This window comes from Lutra lutra, chromosome 1 (genome assembly GCF_902655055.1).
Source record: "Lutra lutra chromosome 1, mLutLut1.2, whole genome shotgun sequence".
Classification (NCBI taxonomy): Eukaryota; Metazoa; Chordata; class Mammalia; order Carnivora; family Mustelidae; genus Lutra; species Lutra lutra.
Genome location: NC_062278.1, coordinates 206173929 through 206191237, shown reverse-complemented (window position 1 = coordinate 206191237; position 17309 = coordinate 206173929). Strand labels below are relative to the sequence as shown.

At 42.5% G+C, this 17309-nt stretch overlaps 1 protein-coding gene across 3 annotated transcripts in view; it reads right to left on the bottom strand.

Annotated features, from left to right (window-relative positions):
* Positions 1–17309, bottom strand: part of SMARCC1 (SWI/SNF related, matrix associated, actin dependent regulator of chromatin subfamily c member 1) — a 176743-nt gene that overhangs the window by 43051 nt on the left and 116383 nt on the right. For 2 of the 3 annotated variants that reach the window (XM_047695163.1, XM_047695176.1), the window contains exons 22-24: positions 7428–7483; positions 4921–5035; positions 3660–3814 (exon numbers count right to left, since the gene is read on the bottom strand). In XM_047695163.1, the coding sequence (XP_047551119.1) occupies positions 3660–3814; positions 4921–5035; positions 7428–7483 (326 nt within the window). The remainder of the gene's footprint in view (positions 1–3659; positions 3815–4920; positions 5036–7427; positions 7484–17309) is intronic. The other variant, XM_047695168.1, reaches the window with a different exon arrangement.

Below are 17309 nucleotides of genomic sequence, written 5' to 3'. Positions count from 1 at the left end.
GCCACAGGCGCAGGCTATGCAAAGAAACAACCACAAAAAGATTAATGATAACAAAGAGGTAGCCTGGTTGTAAGAGAGATGAACTTTACATAGCAAAGCACAGATTTCAGCTAGCAGACCAAGAGCAGACTCTGTTTAGTTATGTACGGATGAAAGTGAATAGGGCTAACTGTAGGCAAAATGAGCAAATAGGCCAATTTCCCCTTCTGTCTTCTCTTCACAGTATCAAGTAAGAAGATATGGTTTCAATGATCAATGCGTTTGGTGTCAATCGATTTCAGTCAATACTTAATGTGGTAAAGCCTTAGGACTATAATGTACAAGGAAAAATTACCCACCTCAAGATAAAATTTCAAGCAAAAGGGAGCAAGAGTTCTATCACTGAGGGGCGAGAGAATCTCCTGTTACTCCAGAACTAACACCCAGTAACCATGAAGACCAATCTACTTTGGGCATTTCAAGGCACATGGGCATGGGATGGTGACAGAATCAGTCTGAAGGAAATGTCTGTGGTCTTAAGAAAATGTGATCTCTGCTATTTGGGAAGCATTGAATCCTCTTGCTGCTGAAAAAAGAAAACATATTCTAGTTTGGGGGGTTTCTGGTTTATTCCAGCAATAGTTCCGGGCTCTTCCTTTCAGCTAAACCTAAGCACCCAGATGGAAGGGAGGTAGAGCACCCAGCCAATGGCATTCCTTCTCACACCCACACACCACTCCTCAGGTGGGTCAATTCACAGCTTGTCAGTAGGTGCAACGAAGAAATGGATATGCTGCTGAAGAGTCCCGCATGTGGCAAGGATGGGGAAAAGCCAGAAAGCAGGCCCACCCTCCCTGCGTGTTGTGGAGCTAGAGGCAGAACCTATAATTACCACTCCATGTCAGTGTGACAAACAATTAAAATGTATCAAGGAAAACTCTTAATAACAAAGCTGTTTATAGATACAGAGGAACAAAAAGAGAATAAGAGAAAACTTGGATTGGCTAGATAAGCTATACTAATTACAGTCATTTCAGTGAATTCCTTACCCGTAATTCGCATGTAGCACAAAGATGATTACGTGTGCTGTGAAATGCATGGGACCCAGCTGTAAGTGGCACTCACCAGTTCACGCGTGCCAAGTCATACATCACACGCATGTGCATCACTCACGGATCTGTGGAAGACGCAGCTGTCATGAGAATAAAGGGCTAAGTTCCCAGTTATCAAAAATAAGAGTAAGTGAGCGAAAATTCAGTGACCTGGAAAGAAAATGTTCTCTGGACTCTCCTAAACCTTGCAGGACATTGAAGGACCAGGGCAACTGATCCATAAAAGCAGTTTCTCTACAGTAAATCAATCCAAAGAAATCCTGGCAAGGTACTGAGGAATGCACAATACACACACTTTTGTGCCCAAAGCTGCATGTCTTAACAGCTACGAGGCCGTGTTTTCATCCATTATGAAAACATCATGAGGCCTCTGTAAAATGTTTTATGGAGTCTACCACTTATTAGTAACTTCTCTGGCAACCGACAGTGAAGAGACACAGTGGCAGAGGAAGAAGACACAACAGGAGGGCAAGGGAAACATCTCTGTGAGAGGGAAGTGGGTCCCAAAGAGCCCAGCTGGAGATGTCACAGCAGGTTCTGTCCAGGAGAACTTGCAAGAGACAGTCCAGGTCAGGCAGCCAAGAAAGGACGCTTGAGAACGGAGAAGGGTCCTGAGCACGAAAAACTCATGAATTCCACACTAAAGACTCTGAAATTTTAGCCTGAGAGCATTAGAGAGCTTATTTAAGAAAGTATCATGTTCCTGTTTGTGTTTTTAAAGATTTTTCTGCACACTGTATGATTCCGTTTATATAAAGTCAACAAAGCAGAAAATAATCCATGGCATTAGGAGACAAGCTAATAACCACTCTTGGGGTGGGGGAGTAGTAACTAGAAGGGAATATGAGGAAGCTTCTGGAAGGCTAGGAATGTTATGCTGCTTGATGTGGGTGTTGTCTGTGAGCCCACAGGTGGGCTCAGTCTGTGAAAAATTCACTAGCTGTAGACATATATTCAACAGACTTATTCAAATCTAAGCTATACTTCAACAGAAAATTTTAAGAACAAAAAAGATTCCTCTGGCTGCAAACAGAGAATGGGCTAAAAGACAGAGGCAACAGATGATGAGAGCAGCCTAAGGGAGCAGGGAAGGGACTGGGCATCACCAGGGACCCAAACGTACCAGGAAGGAGTTGGGGGCTTAGCAGCTGTGGAAAGTGAAAGAATGAGAGGAGACAGAGAGGACCCCAGGCTGTGGGTCTAAAGATTGGGGTGATGGTGTGTTGTCTCCTGATAAAGGTCACAAAGGACAGAAGCCCTCCTGGCCTCCAGCTCATTTGTGAGACAGGCCCGAGGCAGTCCTTAAGGTCCCTGGTGACAGTTGGAACAACGAGGACTCAGCTCAGAGATAAGAAGGTGCCAAAGAGTCCAACCTGGTAGAAGAAAGGGAGGCTACAAAGGCTGCTTCTGATGAAGGAGCAAAACCAAACAGATGAGAAACCACCCAGAGTGCACCTCAGCAGTCCCCAGAGGTAGGGGAAGGTAAAGGAGAGAGAACACCTAATACTGCAACCAAATCACCACGAAAATCAGGAGGCACCTTGGAAGAGACTGGGAGGGCTGAATACGCAGGCCCTCCAGCTACTGTAACAGGAACCCGCAGCTGGGGGAGCCATCTGGATGGACTGGCAACACCCCTCCTCCTCTCAGGCGGCACCTATGCCTGACAGTGGGCACTCAACACGGAGGTCTCGTGGTCTGAACTGGGTCATCTGCGGGTCTGTTATAAATCACACATCGCAGATTAAACGCTTGGAGGAATAGTCTGCAGCAGCTGAACGGTCTGTGGGTAGTAAAGACCATGAAAGACTCTCTTTACCAATGGATTAAGAACAGCTCAAGATAAAACGATTAGGTATGTTCCAGTCAATACTGCTCAAAACGTGGGAACCTACAATGGCAGGCGACTACTTCAGAGGGTAAGATGGAGAGGAGGTGAAAAGGTTTTATGAAAACTTTACTTACTCATGCCTGGAAGGCTTTAAAATGCTAAATTAACACAAAGTGGGGAAAATAACATTCTCCTTTCTTCTTAAATATGCCATGGAGCCAATACTAGGTTATAAATAGAGAAAACCACCCCCAGAAAAGCTGGCAAATTCAAGAAGAAAAAGAGTTATTTTAGGTCCTCCCTCTCTCCTTTCAGTCTGTTAAGAGCAGGGTGAAGTATTTATACAAGGAAACAGATTTTTGTCTTAAAAATCACAAACATTTCAATCGAGCAGAAATTGGAACAACAGTCCAAGACAAGTACTGCAGGCCAGCGCGAGGGACTGTAAGTTCTGCTCCCCATCCCTGCAGGGTCCACAAGCTGAGAGCTGAGCGTGCACGGAGCAGCACAAGGAATGCCTGGAAGGCAGCCCCCCCCACCAACCTTTCAAGACCAGATCTGTGACTCGCACCGCCCCCCCCACCTCCTCCTGCCTGTAAATTCTTAACCTAGAAATGCCGGTCAAGCAGTCATCTCCTGTTGGGTGCAAGGCTCTTTGTACTAACATTCCCAGTAACTAAAAACAAGGCGACCATTCACTGCTGAAGGGAGCCTGGCAAGGGCTATGAGTGGCAAACCTTGGCTTTGGTTGCAGCTGAGGCGAGAGCAGCTGCTGCGGCCGTGGCCACATTTCCTTCGGAAATTTCATGTTCTACTTTCTTCTTCCCAAGATCACTTTCTCTTTCTTTACAAGTATCAGTGAGCTCCTTGTTCTCTTCAGTTTCCTTTTCTTCTGAAAGAAATCAGAAAGCTTTATTGCAGTGTGCCCAGACTCAATAAGCCATGATACTTCTCACCTCCAGCACATAACAAACTAGGACTGAGGTTACAAAGAGATCTCAGGGTCGCCACCTTCTTTTTAAGATTTTTGCAGAATCATTGCATGCATGTAAGTGTGCCTCTATCCGAGACGGATTTTCTAAATAGTACATTTGCCTCCCCTTCATTTCTCTAAGCTCTCTATGTAGTTCCCAGAGATATAAAGGGAACTAAGCCCAAAGACCAACAAGATCAGTCACTGCGCCGCTCTGGGAGACCCTGGAGTCTGCAGGAAATCAGAAGCGGAGAACAAAGCACTTCCGCAAGCTTTCTGAGATGGGCACGACGGATCCACCAGTCACTAACTCGGAGACCAAAATGGCAGGTCTGCACGGTAGCTTCAGCCACACTGAACAACTTGTCTGTCTACATGCTACTGACACAAGGCAGCCACTAGCATTAGCACTGGTGCCTTAGGAGCAAAATAAAACTCAAACTCTAATGCATATTTACTGTTACATTAAGAAACAAATACAAGGGGCGCCTGGGTGGCTCAGTGGGTTAAAGCCTCTGCCTTCGGCTCAGGTTAGGATCCCAGGGTCCTGGGATCCAGCCCCCCATCAAGCTCTCTGCTCAGCAGGTATCCTGCTTCCCCCTCTCTCTCTGCCTGCTTCTCCGCCTACTTGGGATCTCTGTCTGTCAAACAAGTAAATAAAATCTTAAAAAAAAAAAAAGAAAGAAAGAAAGAAGCAAACACAAAATGAGTAAGGAAATATTACTTTGTAATTAAACTGCCCACAATTCTCCAGTGCTTTTTAATTTCACATAATGAAGTCTAAAAAGGGGGTACCTGGGTGGCTCAGTCAGTTAAGCATCCAACTCTTGATTTTGGCTCAGGTCATGATCTTGGGAGTCATGAGATCAAGTCCCCCATCGGGCTCCACACATAGTGGGGAGTCTGCTTGAGATTCTCTCCTTCTTCCTCTACCCCTCCTTCAGCTCTCTCTCTCTCAAATAAATAAAATCTTAAAAAATAAATAAATAAAATAAATGCAGTCTAAAGAGTTTCCTTGAAATTACCTGATTTGGTATCCTCACTAACTTCACTGTCCTGCTCCTTCTCACTGTTTTTTTCATTTTCTCCATCTTGTGCTTTGTCACCTTCATCTGTTTCATTTTCTCCTTTGTTTTCTGCCTATAAGGGGTACAAAAGAAGAGAATAGAAGAGTGAGCAAAAACAGTCCTTCTAAAGTGACATTACCTTAGAGTAACAAAAGCCTCTACTATTTTTGGCAGGAAATGAACTGGGTTCAGAAGGGTCTTAGAAGAGCTAGAAAGGAAATTAATAAATTTGAAGAAATACCTTTCACTTCCTAAATACCTGAGTGCTCACATGTCAATACAGCTCTAAACCACAGTCCCTGCCCTCTCTGTGCCCTCTGCTATAAAGCCAGGGTCACAATGTCCAAAGGATATCATGGAAATTCATGTATATTGCTTCCTGGTTAAACAGAGAATGGCTTCATAAATAAACAAATGAATTATCAAATACCTGTCCAAAAGGACCAAGAGCATTTAAACTGATTAACACAGAAGCAAAATGGAATGCTGCCAAAATAAAAAAGCTGACAAAGCCCTTTAATACAGTCATTTGCTAATGGTTTTTGGGAAGAGCCACAATAGGGCATCAGTGACTATGCTCTGGGGACTGAAAACTTCAATTCCTCCAGTCAGAATGTGGTTTCGTTAAGGATTTTGAAATCCCTGTGACCTTGGACAAATCATGTAAACGTTGTCTATAAAATGAAGAGATTACCATTGACGTGATGAGACGGTTTAGGAACCAGATGAATTCATAAATGCATTAATGTAAAGTACAAAGCATAATATTTAGAACAGTATAAGAACTATAATTTTACTATTATCCGATCCTTATCTATATACAATTTTAAAACAACACATGCAATCCCAGCTTGTATATGTTCAGTCAAATAGTGAATGAATATTCATCGTGTACTCCTAATCTTGTCTTTTTCTCCACTGAAGTATAGTTGGCATACAAGGTTTTTATTAGGTTCAGGTGTACAACATTAACGATTCAACAATTCGATATATTACACGATGTTATGATAAATCTAGTTACTGTCACCATACATATTACAGTCTTGGCCATATTCACTATGCTGTACTTTTCAATCCCCTGACTTATTTTATAACGGGATATTTGTACCTTAATCCTCCTTCACCTACTTTGCCCATCTCTCGATCGCCCTTCTCCTCTGGCAATCGCCAGTCTGTTCTCTGTATTTATGGGGCTGTTTGTTTTGTTTTTTAGATTCTACATTAAGTTAAATATTAAAAGAAGCTGTCTTTCTCTGTCTGACTTATTTCACTTGGTATAGTACCCTCTAGGTCCATTCATGTTGTTGTGAATGGCAAGACTAGATTCTTTTTTATGACTGAGTAATACTATTCCTGTCGTGTGAGAGATACACACCGCTTCTCCATTATCCATTCATTTATCAGTGGACATTCATGTTGCCTCCATGTCTCGGCATTATAAATAATACTGCAGTGAACACAGGGGGTGCACCTATCTTTTTGAATTAGTGTTTTCGTTTTCTTGGGATAAATACCCAGTAGCGGAATTGCTGGATCATATAACTTTCTAAGGAAGTTCCACAGTTTTCCAGAGTGCCTGAACCAAACTGCATTCCCATCAACAGTGCACAAGGGTTCATTCTCCCCACACTGTTGCCAACACTTGTCTTTTTGTTATTAGCTTTTCTGATTGGTGTGAGGGGTCTCTCGCTGTAGTTTTGATTTGCATTTCCCTGATGATGACTGATACTGAGCATCTTTTTATGTGTCTGCTGGCCATCTGGATGTCTTCTTTGGAAAAAATGTCTATTCAGGTCCTTTGCCCATTTTTAAATCATGTGCCCCTGATCTCGAGGACGCTGTGAGGTCCTGTTCTGCCACACTCACTGGGCATTTAGAACCTCTTTGAGTTGGAGAGTGGGTCATGAACACAGGGCACTCTGCTGACGCCTTCTGTACCCTGGCGTCAGCATCCCTCCCCCACGGCCAGTGGGATCTTTGAGTCCCTCACCTCTACTTAAGTTTCAGTCTTTACAGTGCTACCTGCTCTTTAAAACCTACCTCAAATACCACCTTCTCACTAAGACTTTACTAATTATTTTCCTGTTGGCAGTTAACTCTCCTACAAAAAAATCCCTTAATATTCTATAATTCTCTTCTGGCACAAGTACAGGACCAAACCCTATAATTCAATATTCATAAAAACCACAATTTTGTATTCATTTTCCCAACTGTGCCTGAAAGGGATAAAAAAGGAAAGGTTGGGGAGTGGGTAAGTCTTCCCTGAATGTGTTAAGTGAAAAATGTCCTCTGCTATGCTTTGTGAGACTTATACCTTAAACCAGCAAAGTCCAATGGCTGATAGAATCATTTGTAGTTCCCTGAAAGGGATCAAAGATCAAAATAAACCCAACCGTTATGCTATGAAAGGCATGCTCTCTCTGTGTCTTTTCTGTGATAGGAGAATTCAAACGGATAGACTTCACCTTTTCAGGCTGCTGACCATCAGTATCTGTTTCCATTTTGTCCTCTTCAGCCCCTTCTACAAGGAGAAGAATAAGAACAAGTAACACAATATGGAACAAAGGTAAAAGCTACCATACAGCTGTGATGTTTGAAACATGAGTATGCACGATAATATGGACAAGTCTCACAACCGTAAGGCTGACATGAGAAGTCTAGCATAAAACACAGACTTTATGATTATATTAATTTCAAAGTTCAAAAACAGACGAAAGTAATCAATGTGTTAGAAATGAGGACAGTGATTAACCAGGGAAGGGGTGGGCAGACAAGTAGTGCGTTTTGGCGGGGGAGGGGGGAGACAGGCTGAGGTGCTGGTAATGAGCTGCTTCTTGATCTTGGGGCTGCTTACGTGAATGTGTTTAATTTGTGGAAATGCATGTAGCTGTGTACTGAGGGTTTTTATTGTTCTGCATGCATAAAAATAATAGCCTTAAAAAATTTTAAGTACGAAAAAGCAAAAAAGAGCCCCAAGTAACTTATTACTATTTAACCAATGCTTAATGAGTATGTATTTTGAGTATTTCATGTACTGGAGAAATAATGCTGAGCTAGATATTCACTGAACCTCCAGGACCTCACATTCTGGCTGGGAAAGACACAAAGCACGAAGTCCATCACGGACATGTATGTAGGAGATGCTGTGAGAAGCACAGAGGGCACGACTGTTTCAGTTGGGGAAGAATAAACGGTTACAGCCATGCAGACATGGCTGGGGTTGGGGGTGGATAGTACAAGATAGAGAAAGACATTTCAAAGGAAGAGACAGAAAGAATCAAGGGCATGGGGAAAATGGGAGTCCTTGGTGATGACTAGGAAGGGGGAGATGAGAGAGAAGAGATGAGAAGGAGGGACTATAATGCATGTAAGGGCCTCAGGAGGAAGACCCTGAATGTGGTACTAAAGGAGTCTTAACTATATGCTGTAGCTAGGAAGTTAATGAAGATTTTATTTTATTTTTTTTTTAAAGATTTTATTTATTTATTTGACAGACAGAGATCACAAGTAGGCAGAGAGGCAGGCAGAGAGAGAGGGGTAAGCAGGCCCCACGCTGAGCAGAGAGCCTGATGCGGGGCTGGATCCCAGGACTCTGGGATCATGACCTGAGCCGAAGGCGGAGGCTTTAACCCACTGAGCCACCCAGGCGCCCCATTAATGAAGATTTTAAAAACAAACAAAATACAATCAGATAAATATTTTTGGTTTTAGAATTTTATACAGAAACACATATTTCACACATAATGAGGGTTTGCTGTGGTTTTAAATAAAAACATTCAAATATCCTACAGTTTTCATTCGAATATTATCCTCTTGTAAACGACAAGACTAACAGCATTTATCCTCAATGAGAATACTTAAAAAACATATCTAAACAAACATATTTAAAACTAATTGTGTTAAAGTTATTGAATAGGAAAATCCCTCTTGCTCTAATTCTTGCAGATGGAAGCAAACCTTGCTTCCAGAATTCGGGGACATGATAGTCTGGGATATCACGAATCTCGCATTAGATAGATTACCACCTTCCAAAAAACACCAGAAGACTACAGTGCCAGGAGTGGGGCCAGAGTGTGGAAGGAGTGGAGCCAGGGTCACACCCAGACATATTTGCTTAGAGGAGCTCAGCATCAGGAAGCGGAGTCCTGGACCAGCCAGATCCAGGGCAGGAGAAGAAGCCCGGGATTCTACAGAGCCGGCCAGAGGAGGTGGCCAAATGGGATCTCAAGCCAGGGGCAACCCCTGGCTATTAAGAGAAACAGAATCCTCTTCAGTTTTTCCAAGTAATGAGCTCACAAAGAGCAGAGCAAAACACCAAAACAGGAAGCCACGAACACTGAGCACAAACATTAATCGACAGTTTCAGCACTCAAGGATTACTACCAAGATGAGATCTGCCAGATCCCAAATCTAGCACAGCTGTCAATGCAACAGATCATTAAAAGAGAGAATACTAAAGATCTCCAGCCAATAAGAGCATATGAGAGATGTGCAGAGATTTTTTAAAAAACCCAAAAGATCAAAAAATTTTCTAGAAATAAAGCAAAGGGAAACAGATTAAACCAGGTAAAAAGAAAAGTACAAAGCTATAAAACACCTCTAAAGAAATGATCCATACGGAGACCATGAAAATGGGAAATACAAAAGCATAAGAAAAGGTAAGCCAGGCAAAAGCCAATCCAAGGAATGGTGCTGTTTTCACAGTACTGTTACTTAATACAGGCGTCAAGAATAGAGCACTGTTAGAAATGGAGGGTGACAATGTGATGAAGAAAAGGCTTAATTCACCAGGAAAATTTAACTTTTTGTACTTTTAGGAACCTAATAAAAGTGTCAAACTACATAATGCAAAAGCTGACAGAACGGCAGGACAGAAGTGAAAATGTGCCTCACAGTGGGGATTTGAATATACTTTACTCAATTAAGATCAACAGTGGATGTAAATGAAGCAAGCTGGTTCTATGCTCACCAGAGAATACACATGTATTTAATTTCAACCTCACATGTTACATTTAAAAATACTGGTCACAAATTAAGTAAAGAGCAAACTTTAACAGATTTCAAAAAGTCAGCGACACACATCCCAAGGTTTCTAACCATAATGCAATGAAATTAAGTTTAAAATATACAGATAAATTTCTCTGTGCTTAGAAACGTAATTTTGGGAGTCAGTAAAAATAGCACGAAGAAGGAAATATAAAGGCTTCTTAAACTTTTATCAGAAAAACAAAAAAAGCTTGATGTTTACACACTCTATATTCTTGAGAAGCAGAAAAAGAACAGAATATAGAAGGTACAGAGAAAAACATAACAAGGATAAAAATCAAAGCAATAAAAAACAAAACTACGATAGAGTTAAAACATAAAACAGAAAGACTCGATATACCCCAAACCTGGTTCTTTGAAATAATAAAGTCGATAAACTGATGTGATAGATCAAGAAAAGACAAAGAAGGCACAAATTAATTGTATAAGGACTGGAAGAAGGGTCATAACTATTAATGGGGAAAGGTCAAATTGGAAGCGACAAAGAACTCCCAAAAACCTTATGCCAGGGGTGCCTGGGTGGCTAAGTGGGATAAAGCCTCTGCCTTCGGCTTAGGTCATGGTCTCAGGGTCCTGGGATGGAGCCCTGCATTGGGCTCTCTGCTCTGCGGGGAGCCTACTTCCTCCCTCTCTCTCTGCCTGCCTCTTTGCCTACTTGTGATCTGTCTGTCAAATAAATAAATAAAATCTTAAAAAAAAAAAAAAACTTATGCCAAATAGAAAAACTAAATGGACAAATTACTAGAAAATGTATTTTACCAAACAGATTCAAGAAGAAAAGAAGTCCTGAGTAGTCCCATAACAACAAAAAAAATAATTTTAAAACTTAAACCAAACCACTACAGGTCCAGGTGTTTTTATTGGGGGTATTCTACAAAACTTGTAAGGAACAGAGGAACACAATCTTACTTAAACTTTTCTATAGAAAAGAAGAGAGAATACCCCCTAATTCATTCTATGAGGCCAGTATACTTTTGATTTACAAATTAGATACAGACAACAGATAAGGTACAGTAGAGCCACTAGGCTAAATCTCACTCATAATCCCAAATGAGAATCTCCTAAGCAAAAAACCTGAAAACAGAATACAGCAGTGTAGAAAAAAGGCACATTATGATAAATCAATACGACAGTATCAGAAAGATAATTTAACATTTATGAGTCTATAAATTTATAGATTTAATCACACCCATGAAGTATCTGATAAAACTCAATATTTTTCAAGACAAGCTCCTGGAAAACCCAGGAAACAAGGGAAGCTCCTGAGCCCCCAAAAGACTGTTATCAATAATCCTACAACAAACGCCATCCTTCCTGCAGAGATGCTGACAGTATCTCCTCCAAAATCAAGAGTAGGACACAGGTAACAGTGTTACCATGTCTTTCTCTCTCTCTCTTTTTTTTTTCTTTTTTTTTAAAGATTTTATTTATTTATTTGACAGAGAGAGATCACAAGCAGGCAGAGAGGCAGGTAGAGAGAGAGGGGGAAGCAGGCTCCCTGCTGAGCAGAGAGCCCGATGTGGGACTCGATCCCAGGACCCCGAGATCATGACCTGAGCCGAAGGCAGCGGCTTAACCCACTGAGCCACCCAGGCGCCCTTTTTTTCTTTTTAAAGATTTTATTTATTGGGGCACCTGGGTGGCTCAGTGGGTTAAGACCTCTGCCTTCGGCTCAGGTCATGATCCCAGAGTCCTGGGATAGAGCCCCGCATCGGGCTCCCTGCTCAGCGGGAAGCCTGCTTCCCCCTCTCTCCCTGCCTGCCTCTCTGCCTACTTGTGATCTCTTTCTCTCTGTCAAATAAAAAATAAAAAAATAAAAAATAAAAATATTTAAAGATTTTATTTATTTGACAGAGATCACAAGTAGGCAGAGAGGCAGGAGGAAGCAGGCTCCCCGCTGAGCAGAGAGCCCGATGCGAGGCTCGATTCCAACACCCTGGGATCGTGACCTGAGCCGAAGGCAGAGGCTTTAACCCACTGAGCCATCCAGGCACACCCTCCATGCTGCCAGAGTGGCTGTAGCCCAAAGTAGTCAACTAAGAAAATGAAGCAAGCAGTTTTGATTGTAGCGAATAGAACTGTATACCTGAAAGAATTTGCCGAAAAAGTTACTAGAAATCATCTCAGGGCAAGGTGGTTAGCTATAGAATTAACATACAGAAGCAACCACTTTCCACATGTTAAACCAATTCTAGATAAAGACACATGAAAACAGCAAAACCTGAACTGTATTTTCAACATGATACAAAAAGTGCTAATCATAAAGGACTAATTAACTTCACTCTATTATTTTATTATTTTTAAAAAGAGATTTTGTTTGTTTAAGAAAGAGAGAACGTGAGTGGTGGGAGGAGCAGGGAGAGGGAAAGAATCTCAAGCCGACTCCACGCTTAGAACAGAGCCTGATGAGGGGGTGCTCTCGATCCCACAACCCTGAGATCATGACCTGAGCCGAAATCAAGAGTCGGTCTCTTAACCGACTGAGCCACCAAGGAGCCCCAACTTCACTCTATTAATAAGATCAAGGACTTCTTTTCATTAAAAGTTGCCAAGAAGAAAGAACAAATGATCAAACAGGAGAAAACACAGGCAGCACAGCAACTATAGCAGTGCATCAGATTTATAAAAAGCAAATCATAAAAACTATTAATTAAAAAGTGAGCAAAAGACAAAGTAGTTATGTTATAGAATGATGTGTGTATGACCAGGAAACAGAAGATACTCAAATGAGTTACAGAGGAGTGTAATTTAAAATGACAACGGAGTGGGGCCTGGGGTGGCCCAGTCCATTAAGTGTCTATCCTTGGCTCAGGTCATGATCCCGGGAGTCCTGGGATCCAAGCACTATATCGGGCTCCCTGCTCTGTGGAGAGCCAGCTTCTCCCTTGCCCTCTGCCACTCCCCCTGGTTATGCTGTCTCTCAAATAAATAAAATCTTTAAAAAATAAAAAAATAAAATAAAACCATAATGATATGTTACTTTACACCCGCTATATCCGCAGAGCCTAACACTAGGAAGTGTATGATTGAGTGTTATGGTCCAAGTGTCAACTGATACATACACTCACTCACTCTGGGGAAAAAACCAGAATTTCCTAAAACCCTACAACTCACAGGATTAGTCTACAACAAAGTAAGAAGTTACACAAGAATGATCAAGGTTCAACATTCAAAATATTCAATGCTCTAAATTTCCTTCACCAAAAAATTCAGCTTATGAAAAAGTAACAACCAATTTAAACAGAGGGCCGCTGAATGATGCCAACTCCTTGTCCCAGTGTGACAACCAGTCCACCAAGCACCCTTGGAGAAGCGTCTCATCTCAGTAAAACCCTGCACAGAGGTGCCCTGTGAGGTACGAACAAGACTGGACATGCACGTCTGAGATGCAACAAACAGCAACATTAAGAGGAACAACCCAAAATGCCCATCCAGTAATGGAAGGACAGACGATTAAAGTGGATTACATCACATCACAGCCTATTTCACAGCAGTGGACGTAAATGACCTGTGCCGACCTGCACACTGTAACTACACAGATACACACCGAAAACCCAAGAGTAAGGAAAACAGTCTCAGAAGTACAAATAAACCATGTTTTATAAAGTTTAAAAACAAAATTACATCTAACATATTCAGTACATCTTTCTTTGTGATAAGAGTCACTCAGAAAGCAATGGAATGTTATTTCAAAATTTAGGATTCTCAAAAAAAGAAAAAGAAGAAAAAAATTTTTAAAAATTTAGGATTCTCAGTGCTGGCAGTTGGGAAGTGAAAAGACAAGGGAGAGACAGAGATGCTGGTAATGCTTTCATTCATTCATTCATTCATTCGACAGACAGAGATCACAGGTAGGCAGAGAGGCAGGCAGAGAGAGAGGAGGGAAGCAGGCTTCTTGCTGAGCAGAGAGCCCGATGTGGGGCTTGATCCCAGGACCCTGAGATCAGGACCTGAGCCGAAGGCAGAGGCTTTAACCCACTGAGCCACCCAGGTGCTCCTTTAATGCTCTAATTCTTAGCTCAGATGAAATACACAGCATGCATTATGACACATTAAGATATAAAAACGAAATTTGAACAAAAACCAAACACAGAACAAAAACCAAACACAGATGGAGTTTAAAAAGAAAAAACAACAAACCTAACTTCACAAGTTACTGTTAATTGAATGGGCCTTAGGCCACCTTTGCTAAGTCAGCTTAATTATAGAGTGAGTATTATGTGGGAGGAGTGCAGTATTTTTTTTTTTTTAAGATAATCAGCTTTTAAATGACAACCCGCAACCTATAGTTCCACATTCTGAAGAGGTTGTGGGTCGTCATTTAAAAGCTGATAATCAGTCACATTTGATATTAAATCTTTTTATTAGCTATGAGCCCATGATGAACAGTCACATAATATTAACACCTATCCATACAATGATGGTACAGTTAAAGGGAAGAAGCCTGCGGCCAGTGCTCAGACCTTTAATGAGATGTCTATTAAGAGTTAATTAGGAGTTGTGTGTTCCTCAAGATGCCATGTGGAGGAGTATGGAAAGTGGTTTCTATCCTACAAAACATTTTTTCAAGCTGCTTTTAGACATCTTCTTGGAAAAAGGAACACAAAACAACAGCTTCTCTTTGGTCTGAATTCTGGTTGGAAGCGTAAACGCTGAAGAGGTTGCACCCCTTCCCATATGCCATGCCGTCTTGTTGACGTCTATAAACTAGCCGGCTGAGAATCCTTCCCTACAAATGTGTGGTCTGACCCGTGTCTGCGGGGATAAATGAAGATGATACTAGAATGATTTTTTAAAAAGTTCCAAATTTAAGCAAGGAGGCACATAACATAAACCAGTGGGCCAATGCCAAACACACAAAGGCGGGGAAAGTACAAAATCCTTTGACACATAACTAACTGAGCTAGGAGAGGACTGCCCAGTCAGCCAGGGGAAAATACCAGCATCACGGTTCACAGTCAGACCTTATGCCAGAGAACAGGGCTCTGCGAAGGGCAGAGAATAGCTCTCCTCTCCACATCTCTGCTGGGTGCATGAGGCTTAGCTGCCGCCAGCTCTCCCCAGCAGCACAGCCCTGGCTGTGAGAGCAGCCTGGGACTGAAGGAGTGTGGCTGTGTTTCAATACAACTTTATAGACACTGAGACGTCAACGTCCTATCATTTGTATGTCACAAAAGAGTACTCTTATTTTTTCCAACCATTTAAAAATGCAAAAACGATTCTCAGATACTACAGGCTAACTAAACGCAGGTGACAATCTGGATGTGGCCTAAGAACCAAAATTTCCTCGCCCCTACTCTAGAAGAAGTGGGCGAGTTCTGGATCCAGACTGTCTAGGTTCAAATTCTGCCCCTGAAGTGACTGACTGAAGTGATCGTGGGCAAGCTACTTAGCTGACAGATGCTTGGGTCTGCTTATCTACAAGAGGAGAACAATGATAGCACTCCTTCCTAAGAGCAGTGCTAATGATTAAACGAATTATTTCATGCAAAATATTTCATGGCTCTGTAAGTGTTCAACGATATTAATGTTACTAGCATTAACTATGTTATTAGTTATTAGGACTGCACCCTACTCCTACCTCTCTACTAACAAGAGCTCTTGCCGTGGCCCGTGGCATTGCCTCAGTGACACCAACAGAGGGCTCTCATTCTGTCCTGAACTTCCAAAGGTCCTTCCCAATCTGACAGGCCCTCTGTGACTTTCCCTCCCCATGCGACTTTTGATTTTCCTTTAAAGGGTCAGTCATGAATGACTGGCCCTTGTCCCATTCTCTTAAAATGTTATTAATGGGGGGCACCTGGGTGGCTCAGTGGGTTAAAGCCTCTGCCTTCGGCTCAGGTCATGATCCCAGGGTCCTGGGATCGAGCCCCACATTCGGCTCTCTGCTCAGTGGGGAGCCTGCTTCCTCCTCTCTCTCTGCCTGCCTCTCTGCCTACTTGTGATTTCTGTCAAATAAATAAATAAAAAAAAAAATGTTATTAATGGGTCAGAGACAGCTGACCGATCTGATTGACTGGGGGTCAGCAAACTACAGCCCTGCTGCCTATTTCTGTAAATACAGTTTCATTAGAATGCAGCCACACTTGTTTGTTTAAATATGGTCTACAGCTGCTTTTGCACTACAAAGGCAGGTCTGAGTAATTATGACACAGACTGTCTGGTTTGCAGGAGCCTGAAATTTTTATCATGGCTCTTTACAGAAAATGTTTGCTGAACCTTCTGATAGTAAAGTTCATACTGTGACAATCCTGCTTATGAATACAGATACTGTGGAGGTCTGTAACTCTTAAGGTCTTAACGTTAATGCTGGGAATTGAGGGACACTGGCAAACAGGGGGTGTGACCAGAACCCCGGGAGAATGGCTACCAAGGTGGTGAGATTCTAGAGTGGCCCCACAGATCCCTAACTCATGGTTTTCATGTCCTTGTACAGTCCCCTTCCCCTGAGTGTTAGCAGCACCTGTGACGTGTTTCTTTCTTTTTTTTAAATTAATTAATTTATTTGACAGACAGAGATCACAAGCAGGCAGAGAGAGAGGGGGAGGCAGGCTCCTCGCCGAGCAGAGCCCAACACGGGGCCGGAACCCAGGACCGAGATCATGACCCGAGCCAAAGGCAGAGGCCTTAACCCACTGAGCCACCCATGCGCCCCTGTGACGGTGTATCTAACCGACAGAGCAAGGGCAAGGCGATGCAATGTTCAGTTATAGGAGGCCCCCTCTTTACTACACTCACTCTAGAAACTCTCCTTGCGGGCCTGATGCAGCAAGCTGCCATGGTGGGGAAGCGCGGTTGGTGAGGAACAGTGGGTGGTGGCCTCTGGTAGTTGAGGGTAGCTTCCGGCTAACAGCCGGCAAGGAGCTGGAGCCTTCAGTTCTACAACTAGAAATAAATAAATTCTGACAACAGGAGTGAACACGGAAGTGGATTCTTTAATAGCTGCGAACACAACCTAGCCACCACCTTGAGTGCAGCCTCACAACATCCCCATCAGAGGGTCCCGTTAGGCCACGCACAAACTTCTGAATCATAGAAGCAATGAGACAATAAATATATCCAGTTTCAAGTTACCAGCTTTGTGATAACGGACTATGCAGCAACAGACTATCTATACACCTCCTGGACGTTTGAACAAAACTCAACCAAGGCTGAGAGGCCAATTAGCTGGCAGCCACAAGATAACAGTATCTTCAGAGACCAGATTCAGGAAATGGTAATACCAGTCTGATTCCACTCTATTTCTTGTTCTGTCTCCCACAATGTTGCAACACTGATCCCCCAACTGACTCCAGGCCTCC